The sequence below is a fragment of the Ipomoea triloba genome, chromosome 5, assembly GCF_003576645.1.
Source record: "Ipomoea triloba cultivar NCNSP0323 chromosome 5, ASM357664v1".
In the NCBI taxonomy this organism is placed as follows: domain Eukaryota; kingdom Viridiplantae; phylum Streptophyta; class Magnoliopsida; order Solanales; family Convolvulaceae; genus Ipomoea; species Ipomoea triloba.
Window position 1 is genome coordinate 29,869,695 of NC_044920.1, and position 25,035 is coordinate 29,894,729.

At 39.6% G+C, this 25,035-nt stretch overlaps 3 protein-coding genes and 1 non-coding gene across 4 annotated transcripts; 2 read left to right on the forward strand and 2 right to left on the reverse strand.

Annotated features, from left to right (window-relative positions):
* The first annotated feature begins 421 nt into the window (after positions 1-421).
* Positions 422-493, forward strand: TRNAP-UGG. The gene has a single exon. It is a non-coding gene; the product is annotated as a tRNA-Pro (tRNA).
* A 419-nt stretch (positions 494-912) lies between these two features.
* On the reverse strand, positions 913-4,520 carry LOC116020037 (monodehydroascorbate reductase 4, peroxisomal-like). The gene is made up of 7 exons (XM_031260489.1): positions 4,221-4,520; positions 3,830-3,881; positions 3,517-3,597; positions 3,243-3,361; positions 2,686-2,905; positions 2,128-2,246; positions 913-1,826 (listed from the first exon to the last, which is right to left on the reverse strand). Exons 1-7 carry the CDS (start codon positions 4,338-4,340, stop codon positions 1,101-1,103), a joined length of 1,437 nt encoding a protein of 478 aa, XP_031116349.1. The 5' UTR covers positions 4,341-4,520; the 3' UTR covers positions 913-1,100.
* Positions 4,521-5,250: 730 nt separating this feature from the next.
* LOC116020840 (myb-related protein 340-like) lies at positions 5,251-7,210 on the reverse strand. The gene is made up of 3 exons (XM_031261391.1): positions 6,995-7,210; positions 6,562-6,691; positions 5,251-5,816 (listed from the first exon to the last, which is right to left on the reverse strand). Exons 1-3 carry the CDS (start codon positions 7,137-7,139, stop codon positions 5,453-5,455), a joined length of 639 nt encoding a protein of 212 aa, XP_031117251.1. The 5' UTR covers positions 7,140-7,210; the 3' UTR covers positions 5,251-5,452.
* Positions 7,211-10,138: 2,928 nt separating this feature from the next.
* On the forward strand, positions 10,139-11,037 carry LOC116020544. Its single transcript, XM_031261015.1, has 2 exons — positions 10,139-10,288; positions 10,378-11,037. Exons 1-2 carry the CDS (start codon positions 10,139-10,141, stop codon positions 11,035-11,037), a joined length of 810 nt encoding a protein of 269 aa, XP_031116875.1.
* Positions 11,038-25,035: the final 13,998 nt, after the last annotated feature.

Sequence of the window (25,035 nt, forward strand, 5' to 3'; positions counted from 1 at the left end):
ATGTAATTCAAATCCTCTAACACTATTAATAAGAAGCTTTTATCATAAAAGGCATGTGCTACTTTCTCAAAGTACTAAAGCACAAAGAGTCAACAGTTGTCTCCACTAAGGCTCAAACTCACTCACATCATCCATGCGAAAGTGTTAACATAGACACCAGGTGCTGCTAGACCACAAGGTCTTTGGCTACTCATAGTCTAAAATACTTCAAATTATTTAGTTTTGTCATGAGTATAGTCCAATAAAATTATTAGTAAATATTGTGTGTTTTAGTATGAAAATTCTTAAATTTATACAAGATCACACTCATTAGTAAATATTGTAATTATAATTTATGATTTAAATAATTAAATAATGACATAGCAGCCTTCTATCGATTGCTAATTGTAGTGATAAAACAAATCTTCCGATCATATCAAATGGGCGTTTGGTCTAGTGGTATGATTCTTGCTTTGGGTGCAAGAGGTCCCGAGTTCGATTCTCGGAACGCCCCTGGATCAAAGTTGTTTTTGTTTTCATATGCTAGTTGGTTACGTTAGATCCGATTCTACTAATCATTTTGGTTACCTCATCAAATGGCCAAATGGGCGTTTGGTCTTCTCGCTTTGGGTGCGAGAGGTCCCAAGTTCGATTCTCAGAACGCCCCTACATCAAAATGTTATTTTCTTATGATGTGCGAGTTGGTTACCTACTTACCTTATATCTGAACTTACTATTCTACTAATCATTTTGAATTCGCCCCTACATCAAAATGTTATTTTCTTATCATGTGCGAGTTGGTTACCTCCTTACCTTATATATGAACCTACTATTCTACTAATCCTTTTGAATTGATACTTTCTTCTTCTTCTAAATGACATCAAGTTGCCAATAACTTATAATTCTATGCATCAATTGCAGGCTTCTAGCAAGTTTAGAAAAGGAATATTTGATGGATGATATATATGTGTAAGATGAAGTATTTCCAATTCTCCTGGACGGACCTAAACAGCTAAACTACTACAACATAATCACAACTCTAAAATTGTGCACCCAAAATAAAGAAGCAAAACCCAGTGGAAGTAAGTGTACTAAGTAGTGATGATGAAAACACTAGTTATCTACCATCTTCGACGCCTCCTGCCATACCAATAGCCAAAGGCTGCAATCGATGCAGCCAGTATAACTCCAGCCGTGGCATGCCAAGGGTACAATGGTTTTTCCACAACCAGAGCAGAACTCCCAGCACCATCAACAGGCTGCAACTGTGGCGAGTCGCGACTCAACTCCATGGCAAATGCCAAACCTTGGCTTTCAAGCTCAGTCAAGTCTTCAATGGCGGGTCTCAGCCTGGTGGCGATAGATATAGCCTCGTACTCCTCTTTGGCTCCGCTCTCCAGAAATGAGCCAACAAGGTGGCCCTTGTTCACCCAATAAGCGCCGAAACTGTGTCCTGAGAAATCACCAAAGTGGACTACTTCGCCCACATTGTCGCCGTAGAACTGCCAGGAGAGCGTGAACACCCTGGAGTAGAAGAGCGGCAAGTAGTTGAAGTCTTTTGTTTCCTTCCCCAAGATTGCTGCAACAGCATGCTGTGCTGACTTGCGCGCAGAGTCAACGTGCTCCAGCCTCCGTGTTTCCCCGAAGATTTTGAGTGGGAAAGCGGCAACATCACCAACAGCATACACTGAGCTATTGCTCGATTGGAATTCTCCGTTTACTTTGATTCCCCCTTTCTCTATCGTCAACTGGCCTTCGAAAAGGCTGGTGTTTGGACGTATTCCAATTCCAACCACAACCATATCAGCAGGAAGCTTAGTTCCATCTCTGAGATTAACCGTATCAACCTGTATGACCGATTGACCAGACCATTGATTAAAGCTTTATATTCAGAATAGCATGCCAATAAGCTAATATCTTAAAGTTTAATGCCATATATATAATTACTGGTAGCAATAATGCTCATATTCAACTCTAAAAAGGCACCTATAATCTCACATAACAGAAATGAAAGTCATTTCACCTTCAGAGAACAGATAATTCATATGAATACAGATGTTGACATGATACAATAGTTTTTTAGTGCCTCATGGTGTAGAATAGTTACAAATTTGGTTTCCAAGTAAACCAAAAAAAAGGTAAAGTTACCTTGTTATCAGCATCAAAATCAAAAGATGCTAAGGTGGTTCCTTTGATAAACTTCACTCCCTTTGAGATGAAAAACTCTTCATAATAACTTGCAATCTTTGGCGTAAACAACCGGGCCACTAAACAACAAATAAAATGTGAATATTAATAACTGCCCGGACTTAAGCTTAATGCAAGGATTTAAGCTGGACAGGAATATGCAACTGATGTGATGATAAATAGGAAAATATATAACAATAGTTGCACAATACAATTAACTAATCCAGCAAAATACAAGACACTTATTGTCCTCACGATGGATGGACTGGGGTTGTGAAACCCTCCAAACCAGATTGATCTCCATTTCCAAAATGCTTCCTTGAAAGAAATGAATTAAAACCTCCCAATTTCTGTTACCTCTAATTGACTGCTTGCAATTAAGGCAGTGCAGTTATACTAATGAAATCTCATTTGATAACAACATAGAGAACATTGATATGACTAAAGTTTCCTTGTTTCTCTGTAAGCAACATGAAGAAATTTATTCAAGGCTTCTAAAATCATCAATGAAGTACTTACTACAATGTGCTTCTGGGAAGACCATAGTTACATTTATTTTGTTTATCACCAAAGAAGCAGCACATTCCATCCCAATATAGCCACCACCAATGACAACAGCATTTTTACCAGAGCATGATTGTATCATGTTCACCATCTTGTTTGCATCATCCAAATCCCGTAAATAACAAACATTCTCAGCATCTGAGCCACTCACTGAAAACTCTTCGAGCTTCAATGCCTAATTCAATATATGCCAAAAAGCACATTTACATCATATAACTACTTGGACTAAAATGTGCTATGAAATTCACTAGTCTCATACGTTCCACCTTTTCAAAGCTGGAATTTAATTTAATAACTACTGTTAATATGCTAGTGTGTCAAATTGTCAATTTCTATGTGATCTATACTAGGATTACTAGCATCTCTTTGCCCTAAAGGTTTTAAATGAAATATGTAACATACTGACTGGACCCAAACTCATTGTTGTTCAAGTCAAAATTTGCATTATGTTAATAATTCAATCCAAGAGTAGTGAAGAAAGAAACAGGAAATTCCAATACTACTTTAAGTACCCGAGCACCAGTCGCTACAATGAGAATCTTGTAGGTTATTGTTTCACCACTTGCAGTTAATAATGTTTTTCGCTTCACATCAGCAGATTTAACTCGAGTTCCAAGAACCAATTCTATACCTGTATAAAAAATGTCAATGAAACAATGATCATGGTAAAAATAGTTACATCCAATTCATAATATCTCAGCCATCAGTAAACATTTACTCCATAGTAAACATACTGGGAATTTTGTCAAAAATAAATTATAAAGATAAAATGAGATGTACAATTACCATGTTCCTTGTACCATTTTGGTGTTAATCTCTCCTCATTAGTACCAACACAACAGTGAAATGATGGGAGGCGTGCTGGATCTGAATGTGAAGAGAAACAACAAATTAAAGCGCAAGTTAGCATATCTTATTAAAATTTTTATACTACTTAATCTATGAACACACAAACACACAAAAGGATCATTACTTCCTCTCATAATCATCTTACAATGGAAACGAGAAAAACACATGAAGGCATATCTCATTATACAGACTTCCTTTCATAAGTGAAAGCATCTTTTACTGAGAAATGCTTAAAAAACAAGAAGGATACCTTCTGGAAGTAAATAACCTTTGCTTAATGCAGGCCTTTCATAAGGTGCAACCTGAAAAATACAGCAGAAGTTCAGAGCTCCCCAGACGAACGATTGAGCTGTTGATAAGTTGATAACGATGAAGATTCAGAAAGAAATTTGATCTTCCAAATATGAAAGAAACAATACAACATTAAAAAAGTCAAAATTACAAAATAAAATCATTTAAAAGCAATTTAGAGAGGCGCCATAGCATAAACCATAATAGCGTCAAAGTTGAGGACAACATCGAGAAATTCATTTACTGAAAGTCTGAAACACAATTCCGATAACGAAAATGAATCAATTCGAGCGAAAATTAACATTCAGCTAAGATAACCAAATACTGATCATAATAATTTGAAACAGTACAGGTTCTTCAGAGATGATGCAGAGTTCACCGGGAGACACGGCTCTCTTCACGAATTCATGAGCAGCATGACCTGCTGCCACTCCTCCGCCTACGATCACATACACAAACGCCCTTCCCATCCCTCCGCGCCGCCGCCTATCGCCACCGGCCAACTAACTCCTCCCGCTCTCCCTCGGAGTTTGAATGAATGAGTAATTACACTTCGCGCAAACGGAGACTCAATCCGCCATGATTTTCTGATGAACTCCAACTTGCATTTACTGCTTTTGCCAATACATTCAACAGCCCATACACGTCCCGTGGATAAATCCAAGCCCATTAGGATAATTCAATTTCAGCAGACCACAAAAAATGTTTTAAAATTTATAAATAGATAAAGTCCGTTAGTTTACTTATTTTCTTTGCTGTCCAATGAAAAAGACAACCAATTATCATTATCCGCTGTCCTAAGACGTATCAATAAATAAATAAATATATATGTATATATATATAATTAGGTTCAAATGCGGTGATAGACTTCATGTGCGGAAATGGGACTCAATCTCAGCCATTGATCTAATCAAAATCAACCGTCCATATTGAATATAGATTATAAAAAAAATGCGGTGACAATTTGGTCTTTTTGCATCTTGGTCAATTTTAAGGTGCATGATTTTCATTCTTAAAGTGCGTGATTTTTGTGTTTAAGGTGCGTGAATTATTCAGTGAGAATTTAAGGTGCGTTGTTTTACTTCTTAATGTGCGTGGTTTTCCTTTTAAAGTGCATGATTTGTGTGCTTAAGGTGTGTCAGTTGTTGAAACTTAAGGTATGGTCTAAAGTTTTAGTGCGTAGTTTCTGTATAATATTTAAGATGCGCTATTTAAAGTTGTAGGTGCATAGTTTGTGTTATTAAAGGGCTTTGTTTGTGTGCTTCAGATGCTTAAAATTAGGTACATCATTTTGTATTAATCGTACTTTCCCACGAAAAGTGATATTTGCACTTGATTCAGTCCCCATATATATATATATATAATCTTAAGCACCATTCCTTAAACATAAGATAACACTTCCATATATTTAAATAGAGGTATACAAATATGGGATCATGGTATGATATGATGGTCATGTATACATTACAGTACGTCGTCGTATATCTGTATTGGCATATATGGCAGACATAATCATATGCATGGTGAAATATAAATCTGCAGTGCTCAATGTACTTGACAACCTTACATCCGGCAAGCTCAATTAATCTCCGTTGAGGATTTGCATGGACCAGCTGATGTCATCCATGCTCCAAACGGCGTCGTTGGAATATTCATGAGAGGGAAAATGGTGACCTTGAAAACCGGTATCGATCTCAATATTACAAGCGAACGACGATTGCGGCGAAGAGTATATATCCCCTTGCCCTATTGACGAGAGTTGGCTTGCGCTCGTAGTGCTACTTGCTTGATCGGTTTTTTCGCAGCTGGAACCGTGTCCGCTAATTACAGTGCTCTCATTTCTTGCGGCTTCTTGCTTCATCAGATGCTTCTGTATCCTAGTCCTCCAGAAGTTTTTTATCTCGTTATCCGTTCTCCCGGGTAAATGTTTCGCAATTTTCGACCATCTTTTTTTAAAAGAAAACAAAAATATCACTAGTAAGAAATATTCAAGTTCTGAATATAATATGGACCCACAAAATTTCAAATTTAGAGACCAGCGTTATAAATGATTGCTCGAGCAAGAATGTGAGCAAACAGGTTACTACTCGAGTACCCACAAATTAAAGGACCATAAGAACTATAAACATGCATTAACATATAAAATTAGCATGCCAATGAAAATGTACCACATTTCCCGCAATTACTACTCAAGTACGGGCAAATTAAATGACCATAAAGAGATAAATTATTTTAGATTGTCCAGATCTACTTAAACCAAGGAAGACTAACAAGTAGCTCGCACAAAGTAAAACTTATAATACCAAGCTAACGGTCTAATTAATTTAACTGGAGTTGCCTCCACCGTGTATTGTTTTTCTAACCGAGGTTTAGGTGGTGCTTATGTTAATTTTAGTTCTCCTTTGTACGGCCGGGAGGTGTCGTAAACTCCTCCTCGAAAACCATAAGGTAAACAAACATGCCCATTTGTCTTGAAGAGGCGAGACATTATGGTAGCTATCTATTTCGTAGAAGGAAACCTGTGCCTTTTCTCTTCAAATGTTAGGAAGGCATGGGCCCATCGACGTGTACGACGACGCTTAATCGAGAACTTTTGCAACACCGTACCATAATATATGATCCAATCTTAACTGATCGATACACTTAAACTACACATTTAAATTATATATATATATATTATTCTATGCTCACCTGTTTCCCCACTTAGCATGAAGCTCCATGATCAAAAGATGTTCCTCCGGCGTAATATTGCCCCGCCGGACGTCCGGTCGAAGGTAGTTCAGCCACCGGAGCCGGCAACTCTTACCGGTACGCTTGAGACCTACATACAAAACAAAATAGATATTTACTTAATTACATTAATCACTTCCTAATAATATTTAGCTTATCCGCCAATTTTAGCTTATTTGACCATTATTAGCTGTTTGACTGTTTGATTAATTAGTTTTTTGCTCTAAAATACTAAAATTAAAAAAATTGTTTAAAACAGTTTTTTGAGAGAATCATTTTACATGTAATCCGTCCAGCTAATTTACTTAATACTTTTTTACAATCAGCTATTAACTATTCAAACTCACTAACTCAATCAGCTAAGTTATTAATGTATTTCCTTAATCATAATTACCTGCGGATCGAGCAAGAGAATTCCAGACACCTTCGCCGTGATTAGCAATGTAGTTGACGAGAATCAAGTCTTCCTCCATAGTCCAAGGTCCCTTCCTGATCTCAGGATCATGAGAGCTACTATTGCAGCATGTTTGCTTATCCATTTTGATGATGAGAGGAAAAGATTGAGAAATGTGCAGTGGTTGATGGAATGATTTTGTGGATTGAAGAAGAATGGGAGCAGGACTGATCCATATTTATAGAGAGCTGAAAATTAAGATAAATAGTGTATTTTCCAGCACTTAATCAGCGTAATCTACTGCTAATACAGGGCTTTTTAAGTTTTAACCTAACTTTCATTATTAATATATATATATATATATATATATATATATATATATATATATATAGTCAACTTAATATAATAATATTAGGAGCAGAAAGTTTTAATAAATACTAATTAGTCATTAGTGCATGCAACGCACTTGTGCATGTACCATCACCTTAGGTCCCCAAGCTAGGTACAAAATTGGTGCAGTATTAATTTAATTATGTAAATTCCAAAATTATTATGGATTTTCTATTGCAGCTTACCTCTTCTGTATGGTTTACAAATTATTACATAGGAGCACCATCGGAAAAACAAATTACACAGAAACACCATAAAAAAAAAAAATTATGCCGCTCAACCACAAAGCTTTTGGCAAAAACTCTTTTCTGTAGTCTATGTGAAACAAATATATGAAGTTACATTACAATTTTTTTTTTGTATAAATAGTATACCAATGGTGGGTAATTCAAATTGAACAAGTTAGTGTCCAGATTCACTACAATCCTTAAAATGTGAGCGCACAGCAGTCCTCCAGTCAACAAACTACTTCATTCAAAATGTCTGTGTCCAGATTCACTGATATTCCAAATCCAAAGTCTTTCTTGCCCATTTCCTCTGCACCGGGTTTCAACTGTGTACACAGGAAGATATGCAACCAAGATTATTAATTAATTCAAAGATTTTTTAAGGTTAAGCAAGTCGTAGTCGTAGGTTAGACAAGTGATTAAATGGAACCGAGCGTAGGATTAGGTGTAAACAGTGTCATGTCCACACAAAATGCAAGAAGAAATCAAGCAATTATTGACAAATTGGTTACACCGGTGGCTTGATAACTACAAACTCATTATATTCCTAGCTTAAGTTGGTCAATTATAAGCAATCTAAGTTGATTTACTTCCTTGTAATCATTCACAGGCTAGAGTTACAGGGCTGAATTTGCACCCTACACATTCTCGGATAGTGAATGTTAGGGATAACCACTGTTTTGTTTGAATTGAATTGGGCATTATAGCAACCGAGCCGAAATCAGAACCATGAACGATTTTGATTTTTTAGAATCAGTAACTAGAACCGCCGTTTTCGGTTCGACACCGATAAGTACACATATGTACATAAAACTTGGAAATTATAGTTTCATTTTATTATTTTGTGAAATTGTGAATCAACGATTCAGAACCGAAATCAAATTACGACAATCATATCTTTGTTGCGAGTTTCTCTCGTCACTTACAAAAATTGCAATAAATCAAAGACATGAAAAAGGACAAAATGGCACATATCATATCGGAGAGAGGAGAACGATGAATTATCTATCAGTGCCAACACGCGATAATGAATCGGCGTTTGGGGACTGATTCCTAACCCGAGCTAGGCCACCGGCAAACCTTTTTCGCTGTGCATCGTCAACCATTCATGCATTTCATAATAATGTGCTTATGTGCCCATCATTAATGTAATCGTGGCTTCTTAATTCTCCTGTTTACAACTGTGCACAGCTTTGAAACTTCACTCCCAAAGTTGTTTGGAAGCATTACTACTCTTGGGAAGCTTAGTTTGTGGCCAATTAAGGCTTAACGTAACACCACCCATTCTCAATTATTATTTTTTGGGATTAGTCACACTAAAATTTGATTCGTTTATGTGAAATTAAAGGGGCCATTATTGTCTTTAGAAAAAAATATTTTTGTTCATTATATATTTTTTCGTTCTTTAATTGTCTACAAACTGACTTTTTTTTTTTTATTGTGTCTTATGTATTCAAGAAATACAATGGAAAAGTTTGCAATTTTTTAGTTCAATTTGGATATTTTTTTTTAGCAATAGAAACCCCCCCCCCCCCCCCTCATACACCTATGGCAAAATTTATGGAAATTTCTTTTAAAACATGCTTTAATTTAATTCCATGAAGCTAAAAATAAGATACCAACTATTAAAAGATTGTATCTATTCCACCTTATTATAATTAAATGATCAAGAGTGGCGTTTTTTGTTCGGTCCACATGATCACTGCAAAGGTAAATCGTGCCGGACTAATCCAGCCGTGACGAATCAACTATTGAGACATGTTTTTTTTTTTTTAAATGGATTATTGAATCAATGACATTATAAATTCATATTGCTATATTGCAATATATTTTAAATTGTATTTTCACCCTTACACATAAAGAAATATGTTGAATAATATGAACCTTAAAAGTAGCATTTAGAGTTAATTGTGAGAAGAAAATACTTACTTTAATTCAACATATGTCATATATGTCAACAATTATTTAAAGATTCATTCCTAGTTACAACAAACTTAAAATTTATCCAGATTGCTCATAGGCACCAACATTATTAATAATGCTTGTTTGGGTTAATACTGTTATGAAATAAAAGGAAAATAGTGAAAGTCCAAAGTGAGAATTGAACTCAAGACCACTTCATTATAAAGACAAGCTTTATCCACTAAGCTATAGTAAGGGATTCGAACAGGAGACCTTAGGGTCTGCTAAGCCCTTATAGGGGTGACACTTCACCAGCTAAGCAATGACGTATTTGTGTCCACTTTCTGTATATATAATATATATTATTGATGTCCTGAGGCTATAAATACCCATCACTTCCTTTGTAAAATTCACTCCAAAAAATCATCAATAAAATTGCCTCTCCTTCTCTCTCTATTTTGAGTATTGTTCTGATCATTCTTATTAGTTTTATTATTATTATTACTATAATTAGTACTTCATTTTATAACACGTTATCAGCACAAGTGTTCTAAATCTCCGGTGAACGGTACTACTTTCCTACACTTCTTTTATTACTATTAAAAAAAAAATTTACTTTCTTATCATGTCTTCAATTGCCAAACGTGAATTTACTGAGCTTGCTATTGACGGTAGCAACTATTTAACCTGGGCCCTAGATGTTGAAATGCATTTGACATCAAAGGACTTAAAGCAAACTATTGCTGATGAGTCACAGAGAACTGATGCCCAGAAGGCACAAGCTCTTATTTTCCTACGCCACCATTTGAATAACGATCTTAAAATGAGTATTTGACTGAAAAAGACCCACATGCATTATGGAAGTCCCTGAAGGACCGATTTGACCAACAACTATCAATTGTCCTCCCTCAGGCACAATTTGACTGGCTGAATCTGAGGTTTCAAGATTACAAATCTGTAATCGAATATAATTCAGCCCTGCACAAAATTGTATCACAACTGAAGCTCTGCAAACATGAAGTTTCAGAGTCTGATTTAATTGAAAAGACTTTGTCTACTTTTCATGCGAGTAACCTTGTACTCCAGCAGCAGTACAGGGCTAAGAATTATGACAAACACTCTGAACTAATTTCAGCACTTCTTGTGGCTGAAAAACATAATCAGTTGTTGATGAAAAATCATAATGCAAGACCAGTTGGCTCTGCACCTGTGCCTGAAGCACATAATATTGCCAAAGGGTGGAAAAATAGAAGAGGTCGTGGTAAGGGTCGTGGTGGTAGACACGGTCGTGGTAACCGTAGAGGTATGGAACGTATTGGTTTAGTCCCGGAAGGTCAAAGCTCATACAATCGCGATAACCGTAGGGGTACAGACCGCATTGTTCTTACCCAGGGAAATCAAAACTCATCAAAGGAAAACTCTGATCATAAACAGGTTTGCTACCGATGCGGATGTAGTGGGCACTGGTCTCGCACATGTCGCATACCAAGGCATTTGGTTGATGCTTATCAAATGATGACATGATGATTCACATAGCTATAAATCATAAGGAACAAATAGGAACATAAAGACAATTGTCACATAATATTCATATATATGTATACTTCATCATATATGAAATGATAATCTCTAAAAAGCTTGTGACAATATTCAATTATGCTCTCAATTTAGTCATCATGCAAATATATAAACCATATACTCTTCTAAAACATGCCATAATAATAATTCTAGGAAATATGATCAATTCCTAATAATATTTCACTAGTGCACAAAATAATCATTGCACATACCAACTATCGCATAGATATATATGGCATACTGGCATTAATAATATTTACTATTTTGGTGCATGCTATTTACAAATATCACGAGGATATGGATGAGAGTCATGATGTTCATGTGATACATGACATAAATATTTTTGCTATAAGAATGCACCATATCACTTTTGATTGGATCCAGGAACAATCAGAAAAATGTATGTGTTGAGTATAGTGCAACCACACATACAATACGTGAGCAAAAGAATTTTTGCACACTGAATAAGGAAGGGCTCTCTAGTAGAGCTGACCAATATATTATTGCCTGGATGTAATATAACTTTGCCCAGAAGGTAAACTTATAGCACTAATTTTATTTGTCACCCCTCGGTATAAATCTTAGATTGATTATGAATATTTGATCCACAGTCCTTAACTCAATCCCTGAAGGATTGCTATGATCAATAAAGTCATAATCTTCGATCTATTGACTAAATCTGAGATTTTATGATGGTGAATCCCTCTGAATATGACCAGTATAATATAGTATTATTGTTTCACACGTGAAACTATATTAGAAGAACTATAGGAAGACAATATTAAGACTCCATTGAATTTTAAAGGTAATAATCTTGTACTCCAGTAGAAGTACACGATTGACATTGTACTCTAGTAGAAGTACATAGACAGTTAATAACATTGTACTCCAGTAGAAGTACATAATTAACCTTGTACTCTGGTAGAAGTACATGAGTAACATTGTACTCTAGTAGAAGTACATGGAATATCATACTAAATAATGAGAGTCTTTCTGTCTTCTATATGATGGTCATATTGTACTCCAGGAGTAGTACATGACAAAATTATGCTAAGTGTTTTTGAAGGAGTATTATTATTCGAGAACTGAACCCTCACACTTGGCAATATGTTTGGACATTGGGATATTTTCTAATAAGGTCCGGAAGACCTCGAACAGGGAATGACCATCGGGTGACTAATGACATGGTTAATGAATGAAGTCTACAACTTCTATCTTTAGCATTATGCTATATGCTTGAAATTCAGAAGTGAATCACATCATGATGGTTTGCCTGAAGCAAACAAGTTATGAATTTAAATAATCTCATCATCCGTGAATTTATTTGGCGTTTATCCTCCATATGATTATATGAATAGCATCATAATGCATATAATGTGAATGCATTGCATTACCAAGTAAATGATTTAGCCATATGACATTATACATGCTATGTGTTTGCATATTTTTATGTGCAATTCTTTTAAAAATTTTAAAAGATCCAAATTGTTTTGGCATGAGCAATTGGGTCGCTTTGGGCAAGCATAATGAGTCAAATATTTTTGGGGATATCAAAGGATATCAAACTTGATTGAATCAAGATCTGACTCACTGCATATCATGATTATTCCCCCATACACCTAGTACGTACGTGATAAACATTTCCCAAATCTGCGTTTATATTCTTAGTATGCAGTCTATTTTACTATATCACCACCATAGCGTATCTCTAGGGGCTATTGAATGAAACTAGGTATATATATATGACGATCATAGAACTCCGTCTGATTGTCTAAATACCTAGAGCCTATTATTAGGGATCAATAGATACGCTGATTGCATACTTAATGAAGATTGGTTCTCGGCATTAGGGGGTAAGGCCCAAATTTAATGAAAATGCCGAGAAGTTCCATGGAATGTAAAAATCTTCATTAGTTAAATTCACGTACTAGTTAGACTGAACTCGAAGTTCAGAAAGATAACTGAACTAGAAGTTCAGAAGGAAATATATTTGCGACATTAGCAAATAATCTGCCAAATATATACTGATCATGTTGATCAGAAAAGAGTGACTAGGTCCCATATATAATCCCCAATTTGGACCATATATCTCTACTAATACTCCTTGACGCCAGAAGTGTAGGAGGTCTATCGGTTTATGAGATAAGAAACACTAGATCTAGTAAAGAAACATTATCACTCTTATCTTGATGAGAATAAAGTCCTGAAGACGTTCGTCCAAATGACGAAAACCCTAGTAAGGTGCACCGATCAAACATAATACTAGGGATGCGGAACGCCAGATCCTAATATCTTTGGGAAATGTCAGCGATCTGGTTAATTTAGAAATTTTCATGAATGTGGGAGAAAATTATAATAGTTGTCGACAACACACGCCTATATATAATTGCTCATTTAAATAAACTGGATCCAGGTGAGGTGCCAGATGCATCCTCATTAGTTAATATTTAAAGGAGCAATTAAGGCATAGCTCAACTCGCTAAATACATTCTCTTTATAACACACCATAAGGAGTTGCCTTACTCATGCTGAGAAGATTACTTAGTAGGTGAGCAATCCTGACGAGGAATTGCCCCATGAAAATTATATAAAAGGTGAGCACCCTGAATATGTGTGTTTTCACGAAAGAGAAATGAGAATAATGAGGTGGTATAATATAAAGCGAGTTTTGTAGCTCATGGGTTCACGCAGAGACCCTTGATTGATTTTAATCTCCCACGTAGGATGACATTAAGTTCCGCTACATTACATCATTGACAGACTAATAAAATTAGATATGCAGCTGATAAACGTCATGACCGTATTTTGGGTCATTAGACTGAGTAATTTCCCTCCTGAAGAAGGAAATGAATATGAGTATATTACGTGTCATTATGCGATCTTTAAAGGGTTGCGACTGGAGAAGTTACTCTCTCAAGTAGTAGGGTAATGAGCCAGAAGTGTTCTTTAAAGGGTTGCTAATGAGCGTAGAGTTGCTACATTTAATAATGTTAGCTCATGCCTAAAGACGGAGTGTTTGAAACAAAAGACTTGGGAAACCCCCAAGTATTATCTCAACCTGAAGATCGAGCTTCTTCTTGAAGAAGTTTTATACACCAGTTAGCCTACTTGAAAAATGCCTTGAATAAGTATCATTTAACGGTTATATCTCTTGAAGTAGATAAATAACCGTTTAGACTCATGATACTTATCACATTAACGGTTGTATCTCTTGAAGTAGATAAAGAACCGTTTAAGCTCAAAGAGTATAATAAGGATATCGTGGAACCAAAAGTCCATTAATTCATTATTGTTGGAGCACCATATAGGGACCATAAGTTCCATAATCGCATTAGGCTTGATATTTTATGCGATGAAATTGCTAGCAACATTTAGTGCTCCTCCTATAATGAAATATTGGAATGGTGTTTAACATATCATCCAGTATCTTTGAGTTACAAATGATTTTGGAATTTATGTGAGAAAATGGTTTTAATAGGCTACTTGGGTACTGGCTATTATTATTTGATCCCAACGATGCCAAGTCCCCAAAACTAGTTATACTAGATTTTACCCCTATTGTCTTATAAGGAGACAATAAAGATAGTGTTGCATCACTAATAAATGGGTATATTATGAAAAATTTTACTGGACATTATGATGTCAGTATTATACCCACGTGAACTTTAGAATAGTCACGAGATTATTCACCCCATTAAAAGTTGGACATATTTGTTCACAAAATCCCTTTCTATATTTTGGAGATATATTTCATATAAGGGATTTAAAGAATGTTATCTCCAGGGGGAGTATCATTTACTTGAATCATGAATATTATGCCCTGAAGTTTATATTGGGGTTATGGTTGCACTCTTTTTTTCCTTAGCTAAGTTCTTCCCACTGGGTTTCTTAGCATAAGGTTTTTAATGAAGCAACCAGTGCAACACATAATTTAACATATATCATGTACTCTTTTCCTCATTAGGTTTTTCCCACTGGGTTTTTCTAATGAGGTTTTTAACGAGGCATGAGTATGGTATAGTAATGTCAAAAGGGGAACATTACAGAATCCTGAAGATTAGACCTGAAGGTCATGAATGATTTATGGTTGTACTCTTTTTCCCTTAGCTAAGTTTTTCCCACTGGGTTTTCTTAGCCTAAGGTTTTTAATGAGACAACCCTATATAACAGATACTTTGAAATACATCATGTACTCTTTTCTTTGACTAGATTTTTTCCCACAGGGTTTTTCTAGCGAAATTTTTTTTAATGAGGCATGAGTATAATAAGATGATGGCCAATGGAGAACGTTATTAATCAGTATGGCATCATCTCAAAAATCTTCAGGCACACAAATCACAAATCTGATCTTCAATGATGTCTTTATCAGGGGGAGCACATATTGTACTCTTTTTCCCTTACCCAAAGTTTTTTTTTTCCCAATGGGTTTTTCTTTGGTAAGGTTTTTTAACGAAGCAATATAGTGATCATCCTTTGGACATCCAAGGGGGAGTGTTATGAAATAAAAGGAAAATAGTGAATGTCCAAAGTGAGAATTGAACTCAAGACCACTTCATTATAAAGACAAGCTTTATCCACTAAGCTATGGATACATTTAGTGTTGAGATGGATCATCATTCAATATATATAGTATATACAATGAAACAAGGAAAACTGTTTCAACAGGGATTCGAACAGGAGACCTTAGGGGCTGCTAAGCCCTTATAGGGGTGACACTTCACCAGCTAAACAATGACGTATTTGTGTCCACTTTCTGTATATATATGATGGGTAAATATGCACATGTATTAGTCGGTCCGTAAATCACCTGTCCGTCGGTCACCCAACCTGTCCGTCAACGGTCACCCAAACGGTCCGTCGACGGTCACCCGGTCCTTCGGCCGCATGATCGGAAGCAACACACCTTGTGGATTGGAGGCTCACGAGCGCAACAGTTGCTTGATGTGACGACCGACAACTTTTCGGGAACAAGGGATCCGTGTTTTCATCACCTCGAGTAACTCAACCACTTCGAGCAAACCGATGCGCATTTTGCGGAGTGACAGCCCATATGCCCTCCACTTGCATATCAGACACCATGTGCATAGTGAATCCACTTTGTATAAATAGGGGTCATTCCCCTCACTGGAAAAGGAACTCATCAGTACTACACTAATACACTTGTGATTTGCTCATTCGTCCCTTTTGCTCTCTCCTTGTTACTGTTCGTCACCCGTAGAGCGATATAGCTTCTCACCGCTCAGTCGTCAACCGGTAGAGCGACCGATTGACCGGCCGAGCGGCATCCTTCACCACACGTAACACACGTGTTCGTAGCGTAATCGTAGACCCGTTTACATTTACGCTATCATTGGCGCCGTCCGTGGGGATTGGACGAGTCACTCTGTTCTATCCCTTTATCTTTTCTTTCTTCACACTATTATCCATCTTAAAATGACGAACAGCAGGAGAAATCGTAGCCGAAGTCAAATGCGAAAGAGAAATTCAACCCGTCGGGTGACTAAAGCAGTTCTAGAGGACGATTTACGCCAACAATTAGATCGGTCAAGGAACTTGAACAACGAGCTCACGTCCAATCCGTCAAGAAAAAACATACAACCAACCCAACCGGTTGGTTCGAGCGAAGGCCTACATGCTGGACAAACGAATTTTCAAATGACAATTACATGTGCCATGTTGCTGCCAGTAGGCCAAACGTTGACCTCAACGCCAAGTATATTTGGAGGAAATCAAATACAAGGAGCACCGCAACATGGACCCACACCGATGTGCCAACCAGGGCTGGGAACTCTTGGGTACTATGTTACGACACCCACCCCCCGAATGACGACGAACCCTCAGAGTCCTATCGCTCAACAACAAATGCCTCAACTTTTCGATGCACAACAGTCGCATCTACAACCTCAAGGGAGCAACCAAGAGGAAGTTCGATTGGCGAATCGTACGCAAAGACTAGATCGAGAAGAACATAAAAAGCATCGACAGGATGACGTCATACAACGCAGAAATGTTTTCGACCGAATTCGAAAGAGTGCTAAATTCCGATTGGGGGTTCGAGGTAACCATGATCGACAAACATCACGGATGATTACAAAGAAGGGGCTCAAAGAACGCACTACCAGCGGAACGGAAGGCTTAGCTGGTTGGGTGGACAACCAAGATGCATGGAAGAATGGGTCAGCTGTCTGACCATGGGATCCTACAAGTCTTAGACTTCTTCGTTTGGAGTTTTGTTCGACCTGCACGTTCGTTTGGGGTTGTGTTCGACCTGCACGTTCGTTTGGGGTTGTGTTCGACCTGCACNGACAAACATCACGGATGATTACAAAGAAGGGGCTCAAAGAACGCACTACCAGCGGAACGGAAGGCTTAGCTGGTTGGGTGGACAACCAAGATGCATGGAAGAATGGGTCAGCTGTCTGACCATGGGATCCTACAAGTCTTAGACTTCTTCGTTTGGAGTTTTGTTCGACCTGCACGTTCGTTTGGGGTTGTGTTCGACCTGCACGTTCGTTTGGGGTTGTGTTCGACCTGCACGGATTTTCGTTTGGGGTTGTGTTCGACCTGCACGGATTTTCGTTTGGGGTTTTATTCTACCTGCACGGATCTCCGTTTGGGGTTTTGTTCGACCTGCACGTTTGGGGTTATGTTCGACCTGCACGAATTTTCGTTTGGGGTTTTGTTCGACCTGCACGAATCTTCGTTTGGGGTTGTGTTAGACCTGTACGTTTGGGGTTTTATTCGACCTGCACGGATCTCCGTTTGGGGTTTTATTCGACCTGCACGGATCCGTTTGGGGTTTTGTTCGACCTGCACGTTTGGGGTTATGCTCGACCTGCACGAATATTTCGTTTGGGGTTTTTTTCGACCTGCACGAATCTTCGTTTGGGGTTGTGTTCGACCTGCACGTTTGGGGTTATGATTCGACCTGCACGGATCTCCGTTTGGGGTTTTGTTCGACCTGCACGGATCTCTGTTTGGGGTTTTGTTCGACCTGCACGGATCTCCGTTTGGGGTTTTATTCGACCTGCACGAATCCGTTTGGGGTTTTGTTCGACCTGCACGTTTGGGGTTATGCTCGACCTGCACGAATATTTCGTTTGGGGTTTTGTTCGACCTGCACGAATCTTCGTTTGGGGTTGTGTTCGACCTGCACGTTTGGGGTTATGATTCGACCTGCACGGATCTCCGTTTGGGGTTTTGTTCGACCTGCACGGATCTCTGTTTGGGGTTTTGTTCGACCTGCACGGATCTGGGGTTTTGTTTGACCTGCACGAATATTCGTTTGGAGTTTTGTTCAACCTGAATCTTCGTTTGGGGTTTTGTTCGACATGCACGAGTAAATGTAACCATCAGAGCAGCCAGGTTGTGCAAGTTTGTTAGCAGCAAGAGTTGGATGGAAGAATATACTACTTGAGAAATTGCAAGAAAACATAGAGAAGCTTGAAGAGATAAGAGAATGTACTACTTGAAAAACTGCAAGAAAGCATAGAGAAGCTTGAATATTATCTTATGTCAAGGAATTTGCAAGATGGTTGATTAGTCGACCAACATCTTGGGAGTCAAGCAACCAACACCAGCCAACCAAGCACAACCTGCACCGACGAGCGAAACACTTGTGGATGCCGATCAACCTGCACCAGCCAACCAAGCACAACCCGCACCAACGCGAAACACTTGTGGATGCCGATCAACCTGTCCCAGCCAACTAAGCACAACCTGCACTGACGAGCGAAGCATTTGTGGACGCCAATCAACCTACACCTGTTTACTAAGCACTTCGTGTGACGGGCGATTCGACCACTTGAATGTTATGCAATCTGGTCGATCATCCGCTGGGAAGCCTAGCCACCTTCAACGGACAACAACCACTTCAACATCAAGCCATTGACAGAGTGATATGTTGAACAACCACTTGCATATCGACAGATTACTTGGTGTGTAGTAATCTACCGTGTTTTGACCAATCACTTGGACGATAAACAATCTGTGTCGGTATGGCGAGCAATCGGTAGACAAATCGCTTGGATGAGGAGCAACGGACGATCGGCCACCTGGATGGCAACGTATACTTGGCCAACCACTCTGATGTCAAGTAACTTGTGACAAAGTGATATGTCAATTGACCACATGGATGTGAGGCATCTGTCGACAAATCAACCAATGGCGTCCACGAGCAAACACCCAATTAAGAAAACAACATGTTACGTAATGACAAAGTGAAGGAAGGAAATGATTCATACACGCAAAGTTAAAAGTACAACCGACACAAGCGGGGTCGGTCTCCCGATCACACTCCACAAACAAGCAACTACGACTATGGAGGACAAAACAATCATGGATCTTGACCACGCGATGAGGAAGGACCCGTCGGAGGCTTCTTGAAGGGCTCTGGACCAGGAGGTGTCAGATCTTCGGGCAGAACGGCACGAACCGATTCCCAATCCTCAGGGAGAGCATTTTGTAATATGTGATACAAAGTTTGTTGCATGCCCCTTGTTCCTTTGAGATAACCCCATGCGGTCACCTTACGTATCATCGCTGATATCACTGGGTCTTCTCGGAACATATGGAACAAAGGAATGGCCGCATCCTCGGAGGGACATAAAGCAGACAACAGACCTGGTACCTCGGATGGTCGAGATACGAAATAAGCAATGGCATCTCGACGAAACTGGTCGGAATTTGGATACTGTCCCAAGGAATAGAGTTGGGCGTCCAAATGGGATATTTGTTCTCGACGAGATTCGAGTTGGTTTTCCTGATCCCTCACGGTGGCCCTGAGTGATTGCGTTTCCTTTTCCCATCCTATAGCAGTAAGCTGGCATCGCAGGAACAGCTCGGCGCCTGTGCTAGCAACCTGACATAAACACGATCATAAATCACAGTTTAGAAAGTACCAAACGAAGAAAAGAGAGATCACCAACTCAATGATTGGAGTAAGTACGTTAGCTAGGTGATGGGCTAGCTGCTCAGCAACTTTTTCGTTGGACAAAGTGGCGATGCCCGAGGGTGGAGGACTCAGTTGGAGTAACAGATCGAACATTTTTCGCAAATCAACTGGTGCGCGGGTCAACGCGCTCACAAGTGGAGACCCCCCATCGAGGTTAGGACAAGTGGCAAAAGCGTTCCCCGACACCTCACTTTCAACCTCACCTATGGGACGCTTCCCATGTGATTTAGGGGGAAACGGAGCAGAAGGAAAGCCAGGGCTACCAAATTCATAACGGGGGATAGTAGGAGGTACAAATTTCTTTTTCAAAATAATCTTTGGCAATCCAGGTCGACTACTCCCGCTTGCGCCTGCACCTAGCAGTTCCTTTAATTCAGGATCAATATCCGGCGCTCCTGGATGTCAATAAGAAATAACAAAACGTGTGAGGAATCAAAGATTAAAAGGGGAGACATGTGCTAACCGTTTAAGATCCAACCTTGGGCCCCGTAAATTGGAGCAGGGAGTCGAGTTGCATCAAAAGCCTCTGCGGAGTGGTAAATCTCCCAAGAATAGCATTCAGACTTAATCTTTTCAACAGCAATGTGAATCTCTGGAGTCTCAGGGGGTACCACGCACTTACGCATCCGACGAGACCATTCATTTTTAAAAGGAAGATCACCATCCAAACGAACCCGAAGAAATTTCTCTTTCCATCTACGGTTGTTGTCAGGCAAGTCAGAAACTTTCCCAGCCGTCCCACGACATTGGATAATGACAAAACCGTTGCGATGGTTCTTCCCCATGCACTTTACCAGATGGAGAAAATTGAAGAGTTCTAGTGTACAAGGCACTTGGTGACGTTTGCAAATCTAAGGGTAGCATGCAAGAATACGGTGTGCGTTGGGTGCTATCTGACCTGGAACTATGCCGTAATAATTCACGAAGTCAACAAGGAACGGGTCAAAGGGGATGCGCAAACCGGCTTTCAAGGAATCAAAATGCACACCTACCCAATTCTTTTGGTGGCAATCAATGATGTTGGAAGGACGACGATCAATTGAGTAAGAAATCCCCTTTCCAATTAGCTTCTTGAGTTGTTCTACCTCTTTGTCGGTAAAATCAATTCCAACGATACGAGCACCATCGGAATCCAAGTCGACATAGTCACGTGATACTCCAGTTTGACTTCTTGAGAGTTCTTTGGGATTATGGGAGGTACCTTCGCCTAGTTGAACCTCAAAATTCTTTGATGAAATTTTTGAACGCTTGGATCGCGGGGTAACGTGCGAACGAGCTTGGGGCGCATCGTCAGAATTACTCGATTCCTCAGACGCACTAACATCCTCATCATCGCTGTCATAGTCGCGCATACACAATTTTTTGTCTTGCGACATGCTACATTAGCAAAGGAATGTAGGTGACATACCACGGACAAACAACATAGCGAAGAAGCAACGGCAAAACAAATGGCATCAATTTTTTTAGTTGCAGTTTAGTTTTTTAGTCGCGCATGTTTATTATTATTTTTTATTGTAAAAAAAAAAAAAAAAAAAAAGAGTCGAATGTTTTACTGCTTGGTCTTGGTGATTTGGAGGTGATTGATTCACTGATTGCGGAATGTCTGGCGACTGAGCAGAGATCAGATCTGGAAATCTATGATTTCCAGATCTGATCTCGAAAAAAAAAAAAAAAAAAAAAGAGAGACTGCTTGGTCTTGTAGCTTTGGAGGTGTTGATGATACACTTGATTGAGAGCTTAGGAATGTCTTGATGTGAAGTGAAGATGGTAGGAGGATATTTATACAAAAAATTTGGGTTTTTTGGAAAGTGGTTGATCCAAAAGGCTAATGGGTCATGTAAGAAGCAAAGTAGCTTGAAGACTACTAGTGGGAGCATTGTTCGTGGCAAGTCCGAAGTGTCAAACTGGAAGAAATATACACACAGGTGCTCGATCATAAAAATCACTCAGCTGACCGGGTAACAATCACCCCATTTGGTCTGGATGCGCCTGGTCAAGTCAACCACTCGTGATTCGTATGTGCTACCTTCCTCATCCCAGCCGTGAGAACTTGATTGGTCGTCAACTATTACTTGACGAGGTATCACCAAGGAAGACCCATCTCCAAACCATGGAAAGATGTGAACAAAATCCGCTAAACGATCCATTGCTCGACGATCGGAAACAAACAGGACAAACCCGTCTTTAATGATTATGCTTTTGGTTGTACTCTTTTCCCTTAGCTAGGTTTTCCCATAGGGTTTTTCTTAGTCTAAGGTTTTTAACGAGGCAACCCGCGTAATCACGCCCTCCTGCTCAAATCAAACTTGAGGGGTTCATCACGGATTATCAAGGCATTCAAGCCAGGGAGACTTTGCTCGCAACAAGTTAGCCGCCTGGAGACATTCACTTCTCTTCTATTCTCGAACCTGACGACTCTCGCAGATTCAAGAAGTCCGACGTCGAGCAGCCTGCTCGACGTCGGCCATGTCCGGTCGACGTCGAGCGGGCTGCTCGACGTCGCCCCAAAAAGCCGACGACTGCCGACTGGGCACCAGTCGGCAGTCGCCGGCCTTTTTCCTCTAGTCGGCGGTCGCCGACTGGATTCGTCCAGTTGGCGCCGCCGACTGGGCTCTGCTCCAGTCGCCGGCGACTGGAGCAGAGATCAGATCTGGAAATCAATTTCCAGATCTGATCTCGAAAAAAAAAAAATAAAAAATAGAGAGTTATAATGTTTTACCTGCTTGGTCTTGGTAGCTTTGGAGGTGATTGATGATACACTTGATTGAGAGCTTAGGAATGTCTTGATGGTGAAGTGAAGATGGTAGGAGGATATTTATACAAAAAATTTGGGTTTTTTGAGAAAGTGGGTTGATCCAAAAAGGCTAATGGGTAGTAGCTTGTAAGACTACTAGTGGGAGCATTGTTCGTGGCAAGTCCGAAGTGTCAAACTGGAAGAAATATACACACAGGTGCTCGGATCATAAAAATCACTCAGCTGACCGGTAACAATCACCCCATTTGGTCTGGATGCGCCTGGTCAAGTCAACCACTCGATGATTCGTATGTGCTACCTTCCTCATCCCCAGCCGTGAAAAACTTGATTGGTCCGTCAACGACCAAGGTATCACCAAGGGAAGACCCATCTCCAAACCATGGAAAAGATGTGAACAAAATCCGCTAAACGATCCATTGCTCGACGATCGGAAACAAACAAGACAAACCCGTCTTTAATGATTATGCTTTTGGTTGTACTCTTTTTCCCTTAGCTAGGTTTTTTCCCATAGGGTTTTTCTTAGTCTAACGTTTTTAACGAGGCAACCCGCGTAAATCACGCCCCTCCTGCTCAAATCAAACTTGAGGGGTTCATCACGGATTATCAAGGCATTCAAGCCAGGGAGACTTTGCTCGCAACAAGTTAGCCGCCTGGAGCACATTCTACTTCTCGAACCTGACGACTCTCGCAGATTCAAGAAGTGGGGGACTTGTGATGGGTAAATATGCACATGTATTAGTCGGTCCGTAAATCACCTGTCCGTCGGTCACCCAACCTGTCCGTCAACGGTCACCCAAACGGTCCGTCGACGGTCACCCGGTCCTTCGGCCGCATGATCGGAAGCAACACACCTTGTGGATTGGAGGCTCACGAGCGCAACAGTTGCTTGATGTGACGACCGACAACTTTTCGGGAACAAGGGATCCGTGTTTTCATCACCTCGAGTAACTCAACCACTTCGAGCAAACCGATGCGCATTTTGCGGAGTGACAGCCCATATGCCCTCCACTTGCATATCAGACACCATGTGCATAGTGAATCCACTTTGTATAAATAGGGGTCATTCCCCTCACTGGAAAAGGAACTCATCAGTACTACACTAATACACTTGTGATTTGCTCATTCGTCCCTTTTGCTCTCTCCTTGTTACTGTTCGTCACCCGTAGAGCGATATAGCTTCCCACCGCTCAGTCGTCAACCGGTAGAGCGACCGATTGACCGGCCGAGCGGCATCCTTCACCACACGTAACACACGTGTTCGTAGCGTAATCGTAGACCCGTTTACATTTACGCTATCAATATAATATATATTATTGATGTCCTGAGGCTATAAATACCCATCACTTCCTTTGTAAAATTCACTCCAAAAAATCATCAATAAAATTGCCTCTCCTTCTCTCTCTATTTTGAGTATTGTTCTGATCATTCTTATTAGTTTTATTATTATTATTACTATAATTAGTACTTCATTTTATAACAAATACTAAGTACAATATAGGACATGCATATATGTAATCATTTTCATATTGAAAGTTTAATTTTGAATGCTTGTTTTTAGTAAATAGTAACGTTGTTTATTTTATATGTTTCTTATAATTCACAACTAATAAGAATGATCAGAACAATACCAAAATAGAGAGAGAAGGAGAGGCAATTTTATTGATGATTTTTTGGAGTGAATTTTACAAAGGAAGTGATGGGTATTTATAGCCTCAGGAATCAATAATATATATTATATTGATAGCGTAAATGTAAACGGGTCTACGATTACGCTACGAACACGTGTGTTACGTGTGGTGAAGGATGCCGCTCGGCCGGTAATCGGTCGCTCTACCGGTTGACGACTGAGCGGTGGGAAGCTATATCGCTCTACGGGTGACGAACAGTAACAAGGAGAGAGCAAAAGGGACGAATGAGCAAATCACAAGTGTATTAGTGTAGTACTGATGAGTTCCTTTTTCAGTGAGGGAATGACCCCTACAAAGTGGATTCACTATGCACATGGTGTCTGATATGCAAGTGGAGGGCATATGGGCTGTCACTCCGCAAAATGCGCATCGGTTGCTCGAAGTGGTTGAGTTACTCGAGGTGATGAAAACACGGATCCCTTGTTCCCGAAAAGTTGTCGGTCGTCACATCAAGCAACTGTTGCGCTCGTGAGCCTCCAATCCACAAGGTGTGTTGCTTCCGATCATGCGGCCGAAGGACCGGGTGACCGTCGACGGACCGTTGGTGA